Here is an 18,665-nt window from a genome sequence, read left to right as displayed (position 1 = left end):
ATGAACATAATACTATCAATATACATAACATAAAATACATAACATTTGGCCTTGGGGGTCAGTCAGCACTAAGTACATCATTTCCATCACGTGTACTGTATGTGGAATAAAGTACAGTGATAGGTGCCTGTGGAAGTATAATGTGACTAGCAAGGTGTGAAAATGCTACGGTTCAGCCAGAGCTTCAGCAGCAGCCTTCAGCTACGGATTGGTATGACCTCAGCGGCAGCTGTGGCTTGCGGTTCAGCTAGCTTCAGCAGTAGCACCCCCATACTAGTTTACTTGTTATTGACAAGATGTACCTGCATGTACTACAGATTTGGTGTGAACTTCAACAGTAGCACCTACATTGTATATTGCCTGAAATATTGAGTAAATATGTGACATCAAATTTGTACCCGTGACAAAAACCAACAAGCCCACAGCAGTAGGTGTGCACTACATTGATAGTTGCCTGTGACTACCTGTAGTAGGTAGTGCTACACTACCGGGCTGCAAGCTTCCTGTTAGCATACACATTAAGGGGTATTCCCCTGCATGAACACTGAAGGTTGATAACGATAGATGTATAAACCCGCAATAATATATACATTGTATATGTGACTGAATCTTGGGGCTAAAACACAATACTTTTAAGTATGTGAAAGGCCAAAAAAGGCTGGAATTATGTGTACGCCGACTGCCCCCAAGTAATATGTATATAACTAAGAAAGTAATATGTATATAACTAAGAAATATAATTGTTTATATGACACTGCTAGTGTATGTACATTGTACATGTAGGTACCTGTAGACACTGTACATATCAAATCATATTACAAATAACATGCTACTTTAAGTCACTGGTATACTGGTACACTAAGAGAATAATGCATTTACAAGTTTCCTGACATTGACCGCTGAGCAGCTCTAAGAGTATTGCTATCAATGTTGCTATATTTCCTATAACAGTCTGAACTCCACCTGCCCATAGTTTTAATTAAATGGTCCTCCATTCTATTTGTTGCACATGAAGTTGCTGCTCCCTTACGGAAGGAATGCCCATTATAGTGTTCGGAATCAATGTTCAACACATTCAGCACATATTTCATATGATTGATAAATGTCTGCCTTGATAAAGGCTGGCTTGCATCTGTCACGAAAAAGGGGTCACTAGGGGAAATTGTATTTACTTGCCTATTGCGGCTATCAATGTATGCTTTGATTGCCTCAACAGGACATATAGATAATCCATTTTTGAACAAGTACAATTTAACACCTCGTCTTTCTGGGTCTGTTTTAGATGTCTTAAGTGTTATTGTTACTTTTCCACCAGCATAATGTAACACCACATCACTAAAAGACAAGTTCTCATTTGAATTGTATTTATTTAACACTGTAAACTCTCCGCATCTTAAGAATGCATAAAATGCTACATAGTAAATGCTGCTCTCAACATAGTAGCCATGAATGGTGAGAATAATGCTTCCAAATTCGAACACATCTTTACCAAAATCTGACCTGTAATGGGAAGTCTTGGACGTGTTGTTTGCGTTTGCATTCGTTTAACAGCTTGTAAAATTGTTAGCATCCTAAGCAGGTTATTCCCTTCATGAGTAATCATCGGATTGTGTCCATGTCGTAGAAAATAGTATCGAATCCCACACAAGTACCGTATAATTTGATGGTTCCTAATTTTAGTTTTAAAAATGAATAATAATGAGTGATGAAGTATATCAGAATATCTTCTGAAATGGGTGGAAGTTTGGTGTCATTCCAAGTCACATTTCTCAAATGTAGAAATCTTTTGTATGCATCAAACCCTACTTTGTATATCTTGTGTGTTGATTCTGATATGGCTCCCTGCCATAGTTCATCGACTGCCTCTGTCAATGCCACATTACCTGCGAGGGTTCTGGGCACAGGTGTGGTTGGCTGTCAGCTAGTGGTGCTGCTTGTCTGAACTTGCTTATCTGAAGACGAGGCAAATTATCAGCAATTAAAGTATCTTTGCCTGGTACATGTTTAGCATAACAACAAAAGTTGTAAATTGAAGTTTGCCACGTTAATTTTCTCATGAGTTTCATTATCACAGGTGATTTTGACCTCCCTTTAGAAATTATATGAACCGTAGCCAAATTGTCACAATGAAACAAAATGTTTTTCTTACACCACAGTTTTCCCCCACAAGATGGCTGCTACTACAATTGAATACAATTCTAAGGCGGCCATTGAAGTTATTTCATCTTTTAACACCATTTTCTTTAATTCTTCTGGCCATGCAGAGGCAAACCACTTCCCTGTGAAGTATCCACCGAAACCAATGGTAGACGCTGCATCTGTATATAGTTCCATATCTGGTGCCTGAGTTAGATATTGATCATAAAATACTGAAATGCCATTCCAGTTTGTTAGAAATGTATACCACATATCTATATCTTGCTTGCATTCATTGTTAATGTGTACATGATGATGTAAATGTTGTACTGTTGTTGATAAGGAAATGAGATAAGATACAAAACTTCTGCCCGGCACCACCACACGCATAGCAAAATTCAAATGACCTAACAACTGAAGAAGTTCACGTTTAGTACAAGACTTAGAGTTGTATATGTGCTTCAAAAATTCAGTTATTCTGTTTATTTTGTTCATTGGTAAACGAGCTTCCATAAGAAAAAAAAAAAAATGTCATTGACAATGCACCAGTCATGGTGTAGGCTACACTTTAGGTTCAGAAGTCATTACTGGTTCACCGTACTTTTGACAGATAAATAATACATGTATGGCAAACAAAAGGTCTTGAGTTATTTTAAAATTATTAATGATGCATAGGAACCTTTTTCCCGTTAGTATATTTTATATTTTCTTTTCCAGACTATTGTCACATTTTTTGTGGGCCTATCAGTTGGACAGAATGTCAGCACTGATTTTGCCGCCACTGGTGCCCCATTCCTGATGGGAACTGTCGCACTAGGTGAGTAGTTGGGCACAGGTTTAGGCAGCGAGGCAATGGCAGTTTTTGTGGTCAACCTATGTTGACTTTTTTTTTGCATGATATTTACCAAACTAGTCGTCACATAGTCCTCTCAATTCATATAAACCTTTTTGATGTTGATCATCACTTCATGTTTTGAATTACCATAGTTTGACACCCAATAGCCGATGTATTTTTCGTGCTGGGGTGTCGTTAAACATTCATTCATTCATTCATATCAACTTATTTTTGTGCTTATGTCCAATTAAAGTTCACGCACACTGTCCTGAGCACACACACACCTCAGCTATCTAGGCTGTCTGACAAGTGGGTCAGTTGTTAGTGGTTAGTTAGAGAGAAGAGGGTGTAGTGGTCTTACACCTACACATTGAGTCGTTAAAAACGTGCTCTGAGTGGGAGTTGGTACTGGGCTGCGAACCCAGTACCTACCAGCCGTATGTCTGAAGGCTTAATCACGACACCACCTAGGCGGCTAGCCCTCCCAACATTGTCCTATTTTTCACAGACTGTATTCTGACAGAAATTGTATTAAAATGCTTGTAAAAATGAATGGTAGTGTACAACCTTATCACATGGCGGGATGTAGCCCAGTGGTAATGCACTCACCTGATGTGTGGTCAGTCTTGGATCGATTCCCATTGGTGGGCCTATTGGGCTGTTTCTTGCTCTAGCCAGTAATTTGATGTCAGGGGAGGTAATCTAGTACTCTTCTTTGGTTCTAGGAGTTAGAGAATTGTTCTTATTTTATGTTTGCTGTAGCTAGTGATTAATTAATCAATATAATCAAGTAGTGCTGTCAAAATAAAACAAATCTTTACTATAAAGGATTTGTTGACGAAAGCAGGGCTCACATTGGAATGAATTTTGGTTGAGCCAGTTTTCAGATATGTACAATATTTCATCGAAAGTCATTAAAATGTGGTTAATTTAATTATTTTTTTATTGGCCAAAAACTAATTGTTGTAGCCATGTTGTTTGAAAAGTAGCAATTGGCTAATTTGGCAATACACAGGGTGAGGCCTGCAGTGGTGATGGGACATTAATTAATTAAATCAGTTGAATGGTTGTTAAAAAAGTTTGTTTGACACCACTAGAGCACATTGATTTATTAATCATCGGCTATTGGATGTTGGACATTTGGTAATTTCAACATTTAGTCTTACCTGCTACATTTTTTCATTAGTAGCAAGGGATCTTTTATATGCACCATCCCACAGACAGGATTGCACATACCACGGCCTTCGTGGTGCACTGTCTGGAAGGAGAAATATCCCCATGGGCTCACCAATGGTGCATCAAGTGAGAGCGTTGCCACTGGGATACGTCCCACCCTTGAATGATTGTATGCTGGAAGAATATATATATGTATATCTGTTTGAAAATACATATTGTGTCTTTATATTGCTTCGAAAAAATGTCTATTGATAATTTCAGGTGGAATAATCAACACGATGCCTTTTATATATGAAAAGATCGAATTTAAGAAAGAGAAGGTGCGTATATGGTAGGTCAGCTGGCTAGGGTTTAGTCTTAATGCAGACAGATATCTTTCTGATTGATATATCGTTAATATTATACAAGATTGTGTGTCGTACTGATTTTTTAAAAATTTCGTAAAATCAGTACAATGTAATAGTTTCTTTATTATCCATATCATTATTGTAATTGTTTTTATTAATAACAAAGTCCGTCTCCAAATGTTTATGTTTCAAAATGTTCGTCTGACAACTAGAAGGAGACAACGAAATGACGTCATATTTCACATGCACAGTCTGAGCTAAAATTACGTTATTACACGTAGGGCGAGACGTAGCCCAGTGGTAAAACGTTCGCTTGATGTGCGGTCGGTCTGGGATCGATCCCTGTCGGTGGGCCCATTGGGCTATTTTTCGCTCCAGCCAGTGCACCATTCTCCTATTTTTCTGTCAGTTGATCATCGTTCTTCACTCTCTCTTTTTTCTCTTTCTCTTTTATACGTTGTATAGCGTTACCAGTGGTAAAGCGTTCGCTTGATGCGCGGCCGGTCTGGGATCGATCCCTGTCGGTGGGCCCATTGGGTTATTTTTCGCTCCAGCCAGTGCTCCACAACTGGTGTAACAAAGGCCATGGTATGTACTATCCTGTCTGCTGCTAATCGAAAACAGTAGCTCATGAAGTGACGACAGCGGGTTTCCTCCCTCAATATCTGTGTGGTCCTTAACCATATATGTGACGCCATATAACCGTAAATAAGATGTGTTGAGTGTGTCGTTAAATAAAACATTTCCTTCCTTCCTTCCTAATTCGTAGTCGTCATACTAAATGCGCGATCTAAACCTCTCTAATATTATACAAGCTTGTGTGTCGTACTGATTTTTCGAAACTAATGTCAGGATTCTTGACATGAGTTTCGTAAAATCAATACAACTCACACTCGAATGTAATAGCCTCTTTATTATCCATATCATTGTTTTTATTAATAACAACATCTGTCTCAAAATGTTTATGTTTCAAAATGTTCGTCTGATAACTAGAAGGAGAAAACGAAATCACGTCATATTTCACATGCACAGTCTGAGCCAGGACTGGGGAAACCATGTCATATTATGACGTCACTTCCTAATATGTTACTACACATGTGCTTTGTATGATTTATATTAACTCAGTTATGTTGAAGCATGTGGATAATAAAGCCAAACATTAACACTGTGTGGGACCAACTAATGGATATTGTATCCATCTTTGTTATCATCATGCCAGGGCTTGAATTTAAGAATTTGTCTCCCACAGCAATTCAGAAACAAAATTGCCGTGGTAAAACAGCCCACTTATGACAATTTAAAGCCTGCCCCCCCAGCAATTTTTTTTTTAATAACTTTTGCAGCAAATAAATAAAACTGAAAAGTTATTTTGCTGTACGTAGACATATTGTAAATGTACTAAAGTTATATACTGGCAGATACTGTACATCAGGTGTAAACATTTTCTCATCATTGAGGAGCTTTGACAACGGCGCTTTTGTGCTGTTGTTGATGCTCCCGACCTAATGCAATTTATATCTCAACCACGGCAATTGCCGTCGTTAAGTTCAAGGTCTGTCACGCTGCCCGTGACTAATGTTTTAATCTCATTCTCTTTTCACAGATAAAGAATTTCCGATTGTCAGTTCTACTTGGAATGATTACATGTACAGTATTGAATATATTGTGGTAAGTTCTAAAACTGCAGTCTTATTTATGATTATAATGCTGAATAAATTGTCACAGTGGTAACATCTGTAACTGCAACCATTTGTAAGTGTCTGCAATGTGGATTTCTGGAATAAAATGTTCTACTTTATATTACTTTGTCAGCTTTGTGCATTAAGACTGGTATATCAAAGGCCATGGTATGTGCTGTCCTGTCTGTGGGGTGGTGCACATAAAAGATCCCGTCCTACTAATGGAAAAATGTTGCAGGTTTTCTCTCTCAGACTATATGTCAAAACTACCAAATGTTTGACGTCCAATAGCCGATGATTAAAAAATCAATGTGCTCTAGTGGTGTCATTAAATAAAAATAAACAAACTTTTGGTCAGCTCAGTAGATTAAAAAATGAAGAAACAAAACTAAAAGAAAAACATTTTTGAGTGCAAATTTATTAACAATAATTTGCTTCATGTGCATATAATTCATCATTCCTTTTTTCAAATTGACTTTCTTGTTTCAAGGTGTTGGGCAGTTTTAGAAATCGTTCCACAAACTATAGAAATGGCCTGTTACAAAGAACAGACGCATCTTTCCCTGATGTCTGAGCCAAATGTCTCCATGACAACACTTTCAGTACTGACCACCCCAAGAGAAGTGTGCACTGGAGAATTGTCCTTGGAGAGGTGAGTAATAAATCAGTGTGCTATAGTAGTGTCGTTAAACAAAACAAAACTTCTTCTGGAGAGGTGAATAGTTTTTTTTTCTTCTGATTCACTTTAAGGGCGAGGAGTGGTAGTATTTATATCCGTGGCGTTTATGTCAATTGATTAGCTGCAGGTAGGAGTTTTAACCACATATGTTACTATTGTCGTCTATGGGATTTGATTTTGTAGTATACATCCTGCAGCAATTCAGATGACAGCTAGGGCAAATGTGTCACCGTTAAGTTCGAGCTCTGCATTTTGGCTGTCAGAAAATTAACAAATATTCACTCACTAAGGACACAGGGTTCAAGTTGTATCGGTGATACATTTTTTTTTTTTTTTTTACAGTGAATCCATAATCATTATAATTGCTATACTCAATATTATTTAAATATTTATTTTATTTCAGCGCCGAAAAAAATGGTGAAATTTCAACCCTTCCTTTAACAAAGGTAACAGTACCACATTTTAGTTAATTAAAAATGTTTATTATTATTTTTTTTTTTAATTTGTTATTTGTTTACCTTGCACATTTTATTTTATAGACGAAGATATCATTGTTATTAAATAATATGGATATCAGTGATGAACCTAGCGCTATAAAAATTTCTGTTTATATGTGACCGTAGGGCAGTACTAGTAGCCAGTGTTTGATATAATATACTCAACAACATTAATTAAGGGACAGTAGATGTTTGTTAGAGGGTGGGGCATAGCCCAGTGGTAAAGCACTCACCTGATGCGCAGTCGGTCTGGGATCGATCCTCATCGGTGAACCCATTGGGCTATTTCTCGTTCCAGCCAGTGCACCACGACTGGTATATCAAAGGCTGTGGTATGTGCTACCCTGTCTGTGGGATGTGTATATAAAAGATCCCTTGCTACTAATGGAAATATATAGCGGGTTTTCTCTCTAAGATTACAGGTCCAAATGACCAAATGTTTGACATCCAATAGCTGATGATGAATAAATCAATGTGCTCTAGTGGTGTCGTTAAACAAAGGAAACTTTATGTTTGGTAATTCTGTGCTAGTGTTATATAATTTTAGCAAGTTCAGGGCCCGTGCTTATAGACTCCATCTCTAATGATGTCACACACATACAAGTTCAGGGCCCGTGCTTATAGACTTCATCGCTAATGACGTCACACACATACAAGTTCAGGACCTGTGCTTATAGACTCGATCTCTAATGATGCCACACACATACAAGTTCAGGGCCCGTGCTTATAGACTCCATCTCTAATGACGTCACACACATACGAGTTCAGGGCCCGTGCTTATAGACTCGATCACTAATGACGTCACACACATACAAGTTCAGGGCCCGTGCTTATAGACTCGATCTCTAATGACGTCACACACATACAAGTTCAGGGCCCGTGCTTATAGACTCGATCTCTAATGACGTCACACACATACAAGTTCAGGGCCCGTGCTTATAGACTCGATCTCTAATGACGTCACACACATACAAGTTCAGGGCCCGTGCTTATAGACTCGATCTCTAATGACGTCACACACATACAAGTTCAGGGCCCGTGCTTATAGACTCCATCGCTAATGACGTCACACACATACAAGTTCAGGGCCCGTGCTTATAGACTCCATCTCTAATGACGTCACACACATACAAATTCAGGGCCCGTGCTTATAGACTCCATCTCTAATGACGTCACACACATACAAGTTCAGGGCCCGTGCTTATAGACTCAATCTCTAATGACATCACACATACAAGTTCAGGGCCCGTGCTTATAGACTCCATCTCTAATGACGTCACACAATTTGTTTGGCGTTGTCATGGCATTAGTGTCTCAGACTCTATTGGAATCTCGCAGGCGGGACGTAGCTCAGTGGTACAGTGCTCGCCTGATGGGCGATTGATTTAGGATCGATTGCCGTCGGTGGGACCATTGGGCTATTTCTCATTTCAGTCAGTGCTCCACAACTGGTGTACCAAAGGCTGTGGTATGTACTATGAATACTGTGGTATGCCCATGAAGTGGCGACAGTGGGTTTCCTCTCTCAATATTTGTGTGGTCCTTAACCATATGTCAGACGCCATATAACCATAAGTAAAACTGTGTTGAGTGCGTCATTAAATAAAACATTTCCTACTTCGAGTGCGTCATAAGGTGGAACATTTAGTTTTATGGAATTCTTGTTTTTGATACAGATTCTGCATCGATATCATCCATCAAAGGACTGGGTGGCATTCCTCATAGAGCTGTTTATTGTCATCAGTATTCTTGTGTCGTATCTCACCATCGGTACCGCTCTCCATCACACACGTGAGTTTTTAGAGTTGACCACGTTTCGTCAAATTTTATCCGAATTCATTTGAATTGACAAGACTTAATTTGATGCTTATAAATAACATTGTCATTGCAGTATATTTTAACTATTGGTTGAGCGCTCGCTTGAGGTGCTTTGATCGTAAAATCGAATCACATCGGGACTAATTCTTGGATGAGGTTTTTTTTTTTACCAGTCACAACCAATGCCCCGTGACTGGTATCTCAAAGGACATGGTATGTGCTGTCCTGTTTGGAAAAGTGTATATAAAAGATCCATTTCTTCTAATGAAAAACATTTAACAGGTTTCTTTTAAGACTGACAGCCAATGGTTGATAATATTAAATCAGTGTGATCTGGTGGTGTTGTTAAACAAAACAGACTTTTAAGTTGGGCTGTTTGCCTATAGTCCGTCCCATCCTTCTGTAAATAATTTCAGTTTGGTTTGACTAAGAAGAAAAGTAAAAGTGTTTGAAAATAACAGAACAAACAACATTATTTTTTTGTGCAATTTAAAAAACCAATCATCTCAGAAATAAACAACTTGTAGTAAATTTTATGGTATATAAAAAAGCTTTCCCTGTGGGGCGGACTATAATTGATGTTGCGCAAAATTACCAAATGCTTGACATTGGTCAATAAATCAGTGTGCTCTAGTGGTGTCGTTAAACAAAACAGACCTTTTTAAATTGATGTTGCCTGAACAGGATATCAACTTAAGATATTTGCTGTTCTTAAAATTGGTGTTGCAAGAATCTAATTGGATGTCAGGGCCGTACTCGGGGGGTGGGGGGGAGGGGGAGGGGGGGTGGGGTGGCAGGCAGTTGCCCTCTTCAGAATCTCACTTTTTTTTTTTTTTAACTCCAGAAAATAGCATACACATCTCAAGGTTTAATTTGTATAGTGTTTCATTTGTTTATAAAAAGTAGTGCTCCGCCCCCTGGATTTTGATCAGGGTACAGCCCTGGATGTGTGTGAGTTACAGTCACATAATGTAATTCCAATCAGTGTCCTTGACAGTCTTTATACCATTTCATTCATTTCAAATTACGTTTTCATGCTTATATCCAATTACGGTTCAAGCACACTGTCTTGGGCACATGCCTCAGCAATCTGGGCGGTCTGTCCAGGACAGCGGGTTAGTTGTTAGTTGTTAGTGGTTGGTGAGAGAAGAGGGTGTAGTGGTCTTATACTTACCCATTGAGTTGTTGAAACTCGCTTTGGGTGGGAACCAGTACCGGGCTGCGAACCCAGTACCTACCAGCCTTAATCCAATAGTTAATTGTTAGTGGTTAGTGAGAGAGAAGAGGGTGTAGTGGCCTTACACCTACCCACTGAGTCATTAAAACTCGCTCTGGGTGGGAGCTGGTACCGGGCTGCGAACCTAGTACCTACCAGCCTTATGTCTGATGGCTTAACCACAACACCACTGAGGCCGGTCAGTCTTATACCATATGCTTGCTTCTTTTAAAATGTCTTGTTGCAGTCAGGCCATGTGTAGTGTTTTTTGGTGGATATTTTTTGTTTCTAAATCAGCAGTGATGATGTTCAAATGTTCTTTTCTATTGGCTTAGTAAATATATACTGTTTATCATGGGGTGGGAAGTAGCACAGTGGTAAAGCGCTTGCTTGATGTGCCGTCAGTTTGGGATCAATCCCAGTCGGTGGGCCCATTAGGCTATTTCTTGTTCCAGCCAGTGCATCCATGACTTATTCTGTTTGTGGGATGGTGCATATAAAAGATCCCTTGCTGCTAATGGAAAAATGTAGTGGGTTTCCTTTCCAGCCAGTGCACCATGACTGGTATGTCAAAGGCCATTGTATGTCCTATTCTTTCTGTGAGATGGTGCATATAAAAGATCCCTTGCTGCTAATGGAAAAAAGTAGTGGGTTTCCTGTCTAAGACTGTATGTCAAAATGACCAAATCAGGGCTATCTCTGGATGAGTGAATAATTTCGCCAGATTATCTTCAAAAATGCAAAACCAATGTTATTTTTCAACAAAATACCAATAATTATTACATGAAATTTGTTTTCCAAATTAAAATAAAATTTACCAGTTGTTCCTAAAATTCACAATAGGCGAATTTGGCGAATGGCAGAGCTCGCCCTGCAAATGTTTGACATCCAATAGCCGATGATTAATAAACCAATGTGCTCTAGTGGTGTCATTAAACAAAACAAACTTTTTTTGTGTCAGATATGCCAGCGGCTACAAATAGCAAAATGTCTATAAAGTATTGAGTCTCCATTTCTTGTGCATGGTTGTTCAGTGCTGTTAGCAGTTTTAGACTACTAGTATGCAAGGTTGCCACGGTGACCATCTTTACATCTTGGTCACACAATCTTTGTGTCTTCAACAGTTAAATTTTTAACTTACTTAACTGACTGTAACTAGTATGATAGGTTATGTGTAAGCTGATTGTTATAAGAAGTATTGTTTGTGCTACATTATGTATATATAGAGGCTATTTCATGCGGGTTTTTGCAAATACAATGTATGTGTCAGTGAGTGATGTGTTAAAACCATATTTTCATGAATTGCGAAGCAATGAGTAAAAATATGGTTTTCACACATCATGAGCACATAAAAATTGTATTTGAAAAAACACCATGAAATGGTCTTTCCTAATTGTTTGACAGTATCATTCGCTGTTTGTTAATTAATATCTTTTGCATATCCTATTGAAAACACGCAACGCCATGATATATTTGTTACGTTGGAACTTTTGCAAATAATTTACTTGACAATGGATTTTTTTTTTTAAATATGATAATGAATAAAAACTATCTTTATTTAAGTATTACATTAATAACTATTTAATAATACTGCTGTGCAAACATACCTGACAAAGCGATAATCAAAAAAAACCCTCAAAAACAAATATGAATCGAACGAAGTTTAAACTTTAATTTACTCTCAAAAACAGGACATTGGACATTGTGTCACCATTATTTAACTTCGTACCCAATCAGTTTAAGATATTTCACCATAATTGCACTTCATATCCATTTTTTAAATACGATCAGATGCACTGGTAATCATGAAAGTAAAAACGATGAAGTGACACTGACCTCAATAAGTAAAACATAATAATTTACAATGGAAATAATTTAATCATGAATTTGTTCACAAAAATATAAATATGATTTCTATATTTTCACTGTAACTAAAATATCAGTTTGAACTTATGGTTTCTGTAGATCTATATATTTCATAGCTATGTCTATAATAAAATGTATTTTTTTCTTTGTTTTATGGTCAGTGTCTGGCTGGGTAGAGTCATGCTGGATGGACGGCACTTTCTCAAGATTCATTCCAAATAATAAAGACAGTACATTCTGCAGTTGTATCAATGGCAAATGGTGAGTCACAAATATACCTGGGTTATTCAGCAATGAAACACCTGGGTTATTCAGCAATGACACATATACCTGGGTTATTCAGCAATGAAACATATACCGGGGTTATTCAGCAATGAAACATATACCGGGGTTATTCAGCAATGAAACGTATACCTGGGTTATTCAGCAATGAAACACCTGAGTTATTCAGCAATGAAACATATACCTGGGTTATTCAGCAATGAAACACATACCTGGATTATTCAGCAATGAAACACATACCTGGGTTATTCAGCAATGAAACACATATCTGGGTTATTCAGCAATGAAACACATACCTGGGTTATTCAGCAGTGAAACACATACCTGGGTTATTCAGCAGTGAAACATATACCTGGGTTATTCAGCAGTGAAACATATATCTGGGTTATTCAGCAGTGAAACACATACCTGGGTTATTCAGCAATGAAACACATACCTGGGTTATTCAGCAATGAAACATATCTGGGTTATTCAGCAATGAAACACGTTTCTTACTGTATAAAAATTGATTACCTTTGGGGAGTTAAAAAAAAGTTTGTTTTGTTTAATGACTATCAGTAGAGCACATTGATTTATTAATCATTGGCTATTGGATGTCAAACATTTGGTAATTTTTAACATTATAGTCTTAGAGAGGAAACCTGCAAAAAATTTCCATTAGTAGCAATGGATCTTTTATATGCACCCTCGCACAGACATGGTAGCACATGCTACAGCCTTTGGTATACCAGTCGTGGTGCACTGGCTAGAGCGAGAAATAGCCAAATGGGCCCACAGATAGGGATTAATCCTAAATCAGCTGCACATCCAGTGAGTGCTTTACCACTGGGCTACTTCCCACCCTCAGCTTTGGGAGTCTGAACGATTAAATGTGTAGCCATTTTCCATTCCATTTGTAGTATATTATTATAGGTAATGGTATGTCTTGGATATTTCTTACGCTGGAGGTTGTGGTGTTCGTAGAAGAGAACTAAGTACTGTGTAGGTCATCAAATAGATTTTTTGTGGAATTAAAAATGACAGAAACAGTGACATTTCTCTTTCATCTCAACATTGCTTGAACGTGGATCATTCTGCCATGTAAATAACCTAAACTAAATACCTAATAATTATAAAAATACCATTCTAATTCAGATTTGCAATAAATTTTTGGAGCCGTACCCTGATCATTTCTCTTTCATCTCAACATTGCTTGAATGTGGATCATTCTGCCATGTAAATAACCAAAACTAAATACCTAATAATTATAAAAATACCATTCTAATTCAGATTTGCAATAGATTTTTTGAGCCGTACCCTGATCAAAATTCTAAGAGGGGTGGGGTGGGGGGAACACTACGTTTTTATAAACAAATGAAACGCTATACAAATTAAACCCTGAGATCTGTATGCTATTTTCTGGAGTAAAAAAAAAGTGAAATTCTCAGGGGGGCAACTGGCCCCCCCCCCCCCCCCCCCCCCCCCACCGCGCCCCCAGCCCCCGGAGCCGGAGGGTACGGCCCTGCTATTGTCATGTGAATCTAATTGCATTTGGGGGGTTTTGTAATTTTTAGCTAGAATTATGTAACATCGGTGACCTTATTTATAAGATTTTATTTTTAATCTGCAACTTGTAACAATTATAATGTGTTAGAATTGCTCCTAATTCCAAATTATTTTCATTTCAGGTTGTGTATGGTTGTGATATCCTTACTGGCATTTTGTGTAGTGTTTGCTGTTGCAATGTTAGACCCACAGGTAAGTACTTGTAAGACAGTGTTAGAAAGGTAATTTGTCACAGTCACTTTTCACTGTTATTTGAGTCATAATTTGCACTGTTTGAGTAATATTTTTCACTGTATTTTGGGTAATATTTTTCACTTGTTTTTTTATAATATTTTCACTGAGTAATGTCTTTTACTGCTATTTGAGTAATATTTTTAACTGTTATTTAAATAATATTTTTCACTGCTGTTTGAGTAATATTTTGTAGTTTATTTGAGTATTTATTATCACTGTAATGTTTTTACTGTTTGAGTAATATTTTCACTATTATTTGAGTAATGTTTCGCTGTTATTTGTCAATGGGGAATATTTTTCACTTTTATTTTGAGTAATATATATATTTTTTTTTCAGGGTTTTGTTGATATCTTTGAATAGTTTGCCTGCAATAATTTTTGCAGGCTTTTATTGATATACCTGATAAATTTGTCTTATTTGAACCAGCTGTTTGAATGTTATTTTCAGGGTTTTGTGGACATACTGGAGAAGTTTGCCTCGTTTACTCTGAACCTGCAGGCTGGGGTGTATATTTTCATGATGTTATTGCGGGCAAACAATCAAGAAAACAGGTAAGCGTGAATGTGGTCGCAGACTTAAAAGAAAAAACCAAATTGTTAACAACTACGATAAATTACTCTCCCTCTCTTAATTACCTTTAGATTTAACATTTTTGTCCAGACACAAATCGTGAAAAAGCCATTACAGTGATATAGATTCCACATATGAAACTGTAATGATGTTACTAATATCGACTTAGCTGAGAATACATAGTGCAAAATACATGCAGTTTTCTGCTGTCTGGTATTTTGCTTGTTTATGGAATACTCTTCAAAAGGGGTGGATTGATATGACGTAATCCAATAATGTCATGTGCTGAGGTATAACGCACTCATCATGACGTCAGATTAATGACCTCACATACGTAGGAGGCAATGAAGCCATTATTATCCATATGGTTCAACATAACCAGATTAATAATAATCTTATTAAGCACACATGTAATAACAAGTGTAATGACATAATTTTGGAAAGCGACATGATGTTGCTTCCCCAGTCCTAGCTCAGTCTGTGCATGTAAAATATGACGTTATTTCATCGTCTCCTTCTAGATTTTGTTGAAACATTTTGAGTCGGCCCTTGTTGTTTATAAAAAAAAATTAATAATAATATGGATAATAAAGAAATTATTACACAAACTCATGTCAGGATTTGTGTATTACACTCGCTCTCGCTCACTCAATACAAAAATCCTGACACTCGTTTCGTAAAATCAGTATGGCAAACAAGGTCATATAATAATCCATATTTCTGTTTCCGTACACATAATTCGATCCAGTTTTTTTATACCAACAAGTCAGTTGTGTCCATTTTCCTATTTTTCTGTCAGTTGATCATCGTTCTTCACTCTCTTTTCTTCTCTTTCTCTTTTATACTTCTTTTCCTGCTTCTGTCTATTCAGGACAGCGAGTTAGTTGTTAATTGTTAGTGAGAGGGAAGTCAGTTGTTGTGGTCTTACACCTACCTACCCATTGAGTCATTAAAACTCGCTCTGGGTGGGAGCCGGTACCGGGCTGCGAACCCAGTACCTACCAGCGTTAAGTCTGGTGGCTTAAACACTACACCAATGAAGCCGGGTTTTTTCTTCACTCCTTTTAATGAGTTTGATATATTTTGTTGTCTTTACTCTTATGTTGTTTTGTTTTGTTTATCATTATTAAATTCCTTTTTATTATTTTTTTATTTTTCAGAAATGTTATGGTTCCTCTACCAATACCATCATGGATGAAATATTTACAGTTTTTACTGCCTCTGTATTTCGGCTTTGCCGTTCTTTACGATATTTTTAATATAGTGTTTGAAATGTTTTTGAAAAGTGACACGGCAGGACATACAGTATCTGACGTTAACTTCACAAAAAGCACACTCAGTCCATTGTACAGTACAACATGGAGCTCATTGTATAACACTAGTACAGTATTTAATATTGGAAATGAATCTTTGACTAATGAAACATTAGGTATGCACATGTAAATGGTGTCATGTTAAACCTATAACTGTTCCTATTTAATAGGGTGCAGTCAGTGGAGTAGCATGGGTGGGGCCACCGGGGTGGTTGACCTGGGACTGGTGGAAGGGACTCTGGGAGTGCTATCGGTCCACTGGTTAGGGGGCACAATACTGACCTTGCCCCGGGTGCTGCCAACCCACGCTACGCCACTGGGTGCAGTATTTCTCGGTGATATGTTGTATCTCTAGTATTCACATTGGTGGGATTTTAATTTTTTACACCCACCAATATTTTGTGAGCCAAAATTAAGTTTTCTCAGTGTTATTTTAGATGAATATATAAATATTAGAGCTGGCCGGTATACCGTATATACTGTCCGATATCGGTATCATGTCAATACCAATTGACCATACTGAGTAAATATCAAAATACCAACATTTTGGTATTGAAAGAGAGAGATGAATTCCTTGAATATGGAATTTAATTTTATTTAGATGAGACTGCATTTAAAGCCGAAAATAGCACTTTTTATCGGTATTATATTGAATACCGAGGTAAATTACCCTAAAAATATCGATACCGATACCGTACCTGAAATTTCAATACTGCCCACCTCTAATAAATTTATTTTAAAAAATTTTGTTTTCAAAATTAGGAAAAGGATATGTCTATATTAGTAGTATCTGTTACTTACAATTTTAATAGAAATTTGGACAGCAAAAACCATGGTAACATAAAAGATCTATGGATTCAGTGACTTTCTAGTTGTCCTAATATGTGTATTAGCTCAAAAGTTTTATTTCCTAATATATATATTTTTTGTACATATAAAATGATTGGGAGGTTAGTCTTAGTTACTATAGACATTAGGACAGTCGAACATTGTATATATAGACTGTGATATTTAAAACAACAAAATATATTTAATATGATCTATTTAATAGTGGGAAACATGTTTTGTATTGACATCATGAAGGTAAATTTTCTGAACAAATATTATTAAGGATTTCGTAAATAATTGAATGATTTTGAAATCAGAAATGAACATATTCTTTAATTGGGCCTTGTCCGTCCATAGGGTCTTGATTAAACATCTCAAATTACACATCTATGTTAGAAACAACCATATGTTTGACATCCAGTAGCCGATGATTAATTGATCAATGTGCTCTAGTGGTGTTGTTAAACAAAACAAACTTGTTCTGTTTTAGAACCACTAACAGTTTGGCCACCCAGCTCCTGTTGGTGGGTTACCTAATGATGTCATCAGCTGGTACAACAGAATTTACTGTGGTAAAACCATAAAGATGATGTCATCAGCTGGTACAACTGAATTTACTGTCGTAAAACCATAACAATGATGTCATCAGCTGATACAACTGAATTTACTGTGGTAAAACCATAAAAAGTATGTTATCAGCTAGTGATCTTTGTAATGTTTATTCTTGCTAAAATAAATTGTACATTTTTTCCCTCATTTACAGTATTTCTGCCAGAAATGAGTATGGGTATGGCACTATGAAATGAAATATTTACAACACGTGTGCTGAATGCAACTGCAGTTGATAGGGGGTATGGGGGGGCCTCCCACATAAAGAAAATGGGTATGGATTAGGGTTAAGAAAATCATACAGTAATGATGATGCATTAATTTTATCAAAAGGTCAACTTAAAAAAATAAAATCTGCAAAACAATTTGGGTATCACACCATAGCCATTTTAATAAACAGTTGAAATGGAATAGGAATAACAAAATTTGCTGACAGAGATCAGTTGTTTTACTGTCACAAATTTCTCCTTTTATTGTCTCTGCTAAAACATCACCAGTAGAGCTAAATTTACACCAGCAAATACCGCTGATATATAGCGGGATTCTCCTCTCATCTTTGACAATATGTCTGATGTCATATAATTGTAAATGAAGGTGTTCACTAGATAATTAAATTTCCGTTACATTCATTACCTTATAACGTCATCACATTGGTCCAGACGTAGCAACGGGAGTTCGTTCATATCTCGATGAATAGAAAAATTACATCGTCAGGGAAAGTAATATCTGATGATGTCATTTTATACGGGCAAGTTGTCTTATTGAGTGTTATTGTTTATGGATCAAAAATAATTCAAAATAGAGTATGAAGTTTCAGTGTTATTATTAGCAAGTATGATTCAAATTTAATTGTAAGTATTGTCTGTTATTTCTTTTACATTCATCTGTGTATATAAAAGAAGAAAAAATCATCTTCGAACTTATGTGAGAACGGCTTCACCGATTCACACAGTTTTCAGATGGTTTATTTTGTTCATACCATGATGAACGTAAAAGAAATAACAGACAGTTGTTAAATAAAACATTTCTTTGAT

At 36.9% G+C, this 18,665-nt stretch overlaps 1 protein-coding gene across 2 annotated transcripts in view; it reads left to right on the top strand.

The window, feature by feature from the left end:
- LOC121370986 overlaps positions 1-18,454 on the top strand; it is a 45,008-nt gene extending 26,554 nt beyond the window's left edge. Inside the window, exons 9-19 of one of the 2 annotated variants that reach the window (XM_041496572.1) lie at positions 2,854-2,953; positions 4,409-4,467; positions 6,098-6,162; positions 6,664-6,825; positions 7,256-7,298; positions 9,026-9,140; positions 12,411-12,510; positions 14,199-14,268; positions 14,759-14,862; positions 16,042-16,104; positions 17,513-18,454. In XM_041496572.1, coding sequence (XP_041352506.1) covers positions 2,854-2,953; positions 4,409-4,467; positions 6,098-6,162; positions 6,664-6,825; positions 7,256-7,298; positions 9,026-9,140; positions 12,411-12,510; positions 14,199-14,268; positions 14,759-14,862; positions 16,042-16,104; positions 17,513-17,606 — 975 coding nt within the window. In that variant the 3' untranslated portion in view covers positions 17,607-18,454. Of the gene's footprint in view, positions 1-2,853; positions 2,954-4,408; positions 4,468-6,097; positions 6,163-6,663; positions 6,826-7,255; positions 7,299-9,025; positions 9,141-12,410; positions 12,511-14,198; positions 14,269-14,758; positions 14,863-16,041 lie in introns of both variants that reach the window. The other variant, XM_041496564.1, reaches the window with a different exon arrangement.
- Positions 18,455-18,665: the final 211 nt, after the last annotated feature.

Source organism: Gigantopelta aegis, chromosome 1, assembly GCF_016097555.1.
Source record: "Gigantopelta aegis isolate Gae_Host chromosome 1, Gae_host_genome, whole genome shotgun sequence".
In the NCBI taxonomy this organism is placed as follows: domain Eukaryota; kingdom Metazoa; phylum Mollusca; class Gastropoda; order Neomphalida; family Peltospiridae; genus Gigantopelta; species Gigantopelta aegis.
Note: the sequence above shows the minus strand (reverse complement) of the source record. Positions and strands in the feature narration are given on the sequence as shown.